Source organism: Chrysochloris asiatica, unplaced genomic scaffold (assembly GCF_000296735.1).
Source record: "Chrysochloris asiatica unplaced genomic scaffold, ChrAsi1.0 scaffold00037, whole genome shotgun sequence".
NCBI lineage: Eukaryota > Metazoa > Chordata > Mammalia > Afrosoricida > Chrysochloridae > Chrysochloris > Chrysochloris asiatica.
The window spans coordinates 97,938-101,283 of NW_006408555.1; the positions used below are offsets into that span (position 1 = coordinate 97,938).

A 3,346-nucleotide genomic window follows, 5' to 3' on the forward strand; every position below is an offset into this window, starting at 1 on the left:
GTACTGTCCGGGAATTTGGACGCCAGAGGTCTACGCTGCTGCTTGTGTCGAGGCCGTGTTGCCTGGCAGACCCACAGTACCCACATTTGCAGGCGTATCGAGCTACAACTTCTAGATTTTTTCCCCCCAAAATTATGCCAGAGTGGCCACAGAATTTATCCCCCGAGACTGCTGTAGTTCTGTTACATTTTAAAGGCAAAGATGCCTGGGAAAAGGCCTCTAAATGCAACTCCTACCCCACGTTCCAAAAGGGAACGGAAGGCAATTACCCTGGACATCAAGTTAGAAGTGTTACGGCGATTCGAAGTGGGTGAGAAGCTCAGCCAGATTGCAAAGACCTTAGGCCTGGCTGTCTCCACCGTGGCAACCATCCGAGACAATAAAGAAAAAATTAAAGCGAGTTCGCAAATAACTACACCCATGAGAGCGTCTCGGCTGACACGCCACCGGAGCGCAGTGATGGAGAACATGGAGCGCTTGTTGAGTGTGTGGCTCGAAGACCAGAGCCAGAGGAACGTGCCCCTGAGTGTCTCCGCCATCCAGGAGAAGGCTAAGAGCTTGTTTGATGACTTACAGCGCGAACAGGGTGAAAGCTCTCAAACGGAAAAGTTTAGTGCAAGTAAAGGGTGGTTTGTGAGGTTCAAGGAGCGCCATTGTTTACCCCACTTTAAGATGAACAGCAATCCTCCTGGCAGCAACGTGGACACATACCCTGAAGTGCTAAAAAGCATCATTGAAGAAGGTGAGTACACCCCCTGGCAAGTTTTTAATGTAGATGAAACAGGGCTTTATTGGAAGAGGATGCCCGGAGGAACGTTTAACTCTGTGGAAGGGAAAGCTGAAATGGGGTTTAAATCCTCTCAAGATCGCTTGATGCTGCTTCTTGGTGGGAACGCAGCTGGGGACTTTAAGTTGAAACCCCTGCTGGTGTACCACTCGGAAGATCCTGTAGCTCTTAGAGGGTTTTCCAAGCCCAACCTGCCTGTGATTTGGCGCTCCAACAAAAAGGCGTGGGCCACCAGGGGCATCTTTCACGAATGGTTTACATATTTTTTTTGCCCTGCTGTTGAGAAATACTGTGCTCAAAATAATCTCACCAACAAAGCATTGCTCATCCTAGACAGTGCACCATGCCACCCAGTAAATCTGAGTGACCTATCCGATAATGTAAGAGTAGAGTATCTTCAGGACAGCACAGCTGATGCAATCCAGCCCATGGGTCAAGGTGTGGCCTCCATTTTCAAAGCTCATTACCTAAGAAGGACTTTTGAGCACATCCTGGAAGCAACCGATGGGGAGGACAAGGCTACAGTCAGGGAGTTTTGGAGGAAGTACGACATCATGGATGCTGTGGACAACATTGCAGTGGCTTGGGAGGAGCTCAAACCAGCGACAATGAACAGTTTGTGGAAGAAGATTTGGCCTGAGTGTGTGCAGTTCCATAGTGTTCCCCAAACAGATAACATTGTACGACTTCAACAAAATATTGTGAGCCTTGCCCAGAATGTGGCCTTTGAAGAGGTTGTAGAAACTGATGTGGGCCAGTTGCTGCAGTCCCATGAAGAAGATCTTTCAAACGAGGAGCTGATGCAGTTGGAACAGGAGCGGGCAGCAGGAGAGGAAGAGAGTGAAGATGCTCCCCTTGCCCTGCGCCAGCTGACCACAGAAGCTTTGTCAGCGGCCTTCTCACATTTTGAGGCTGGCTTGCAAATTCTTACCAGTACTAGCCCTGATGATGAGTGGAAATTGAAAATTTCAAGAGCAATCAATGATGCAATTAACTGCTATAGAGAATTGTACAATGAGAAAAAGCGACGTTCAAAGCAGCTGTCTTAGGTCATTTTTCGGTATGTGTAACCAAACAGTAATCAAGGTAAAGCCAGTAGCAGCAAAAGAGGCTCAGGCAAGCCCGTCTACTTCCAGAGAGTGAAGATGCAGGAGTGACACTTGCCTGAGAACACCTTTTGTGAAGCTCTGACTTTTGGAACCATATTAGTGTGTCAAACACTCACAAAATACACAAAGATGGGAAGAAAAAAACAGAAAATAGACTATCTTACCTGAATATTTCAAATGAATAACAGTCCAACGAAGAGTAAGAAACATTATAGAAGACTATATTTTGACTATATACCTTAATGCTAAAGACTGCAAATGAAAATTGATCCCTGGTTAGTAGGCTTCTATTTCATGAGGCATGGCTTAATAATTTTGGGGGGAAAACCTCCCCTGTGTTGTGAGATTGCATAAAGAAATAAATACATGGTGGCTAATGGAGCTAGTTTTCTATCAAAGAACAAATTAATAATATAAACAAGGGAATGACAATGAACCCTGTGGTGTTGGATTTCAGTTAGAGGTATCGGTGTGAGCTCAAGGGTTTTTATAGAGTTAGAGACAGAAAAATAGATACAGGTGTATGGGGTATTTGCCTAGGGCTGGCTGTTGAATGGACCAAGAAGCAAAGAGCACAGCCAACACCAGATCTGGGTTATTAACAACATTCATCACGAAGGAGAAGCAGCACTCCGTGAAGAAAGGGTTGGTGTCAGGACTGGGACTGGTAAGTAAATGAAACCAGAATGTGGGGATGCCAGAGTGGTAAGAGCATGTCAAAGGGACACAGCAGACAGTCTGTAGGGGCTCTCATTGGTCAAAGCCTGGGACACTTTGAGCTCTCATTGGTCAAAGCCTGGGACACTTTGAGCTCTCATTGGTCAAAGCCTGGGATACTTTGAACTCACATTGGTCAAAGCCTGAGACACTTTGAGCATCAAATATAATAAAGGTGTATAACCCATTGAGTAAGAACTCAGGAGTCCATAAATAAAAGGGAGAAAATGGAAAGCTCTTTCATTAAAAAGTGTAAAAAGAATGATGATAATGTCAATTCTTAGCGACTCTGTATAGGGTGTCTGAGCAGCGGCTGGTAAGTTTGAACCACCAAACTTGCAGACAAGAGCTTATCCTACGGCGCCACACCAGGACTCCAGAATATATATAATGATAGAAAATCTTTATAACTATGAGGCAAATATCAATGGATGCTAAAGCAATGAGTGCAATTCTGAGATGAAATTGAATACTGGCATGGACTGCAGATACAAAATGCTTACAGACTACCAGGGATTAGCAAGGCAGAATTGATAAAACACCAGGTTTTATATAGTAATTGATAAGACATCATCTTACCCAGGAGCCAAAGGTGGCATCTCCATGGGACAAGGTGACATTGTGTGCCGCCTAATATCATAAACTGAGGACAGTGAAAACAACATCAGTTCTGCTATTCCTGCCAAGGGTACAAAGCCAAAATCTAATGGGACACAAACCCAAATTCTGGGAC

General features: G+C 45.0%; 1 protein-coding gene across 1 annotated transcript; it reads left to right on the forward strand.

The window, feature by feature from the left end:
* The first annotated feature begins 201 nt into the window (after positions 1–201).
* Positions 202–1,836, forward strand: LOC102818596 (tigger transposable element-derived protein 1-like). Its single transcript, XM_006860253.1, has one exon. It carries the CDS (start codon positions 202–204, stop codon positions 1,834–1,836), a length of 1,635 nt encoding a protein of 544 aa, XP_006860315.1.
* The last annotated feature ends 1,510 nt before the right edge of the window (positions 1,837–3,346 follow it).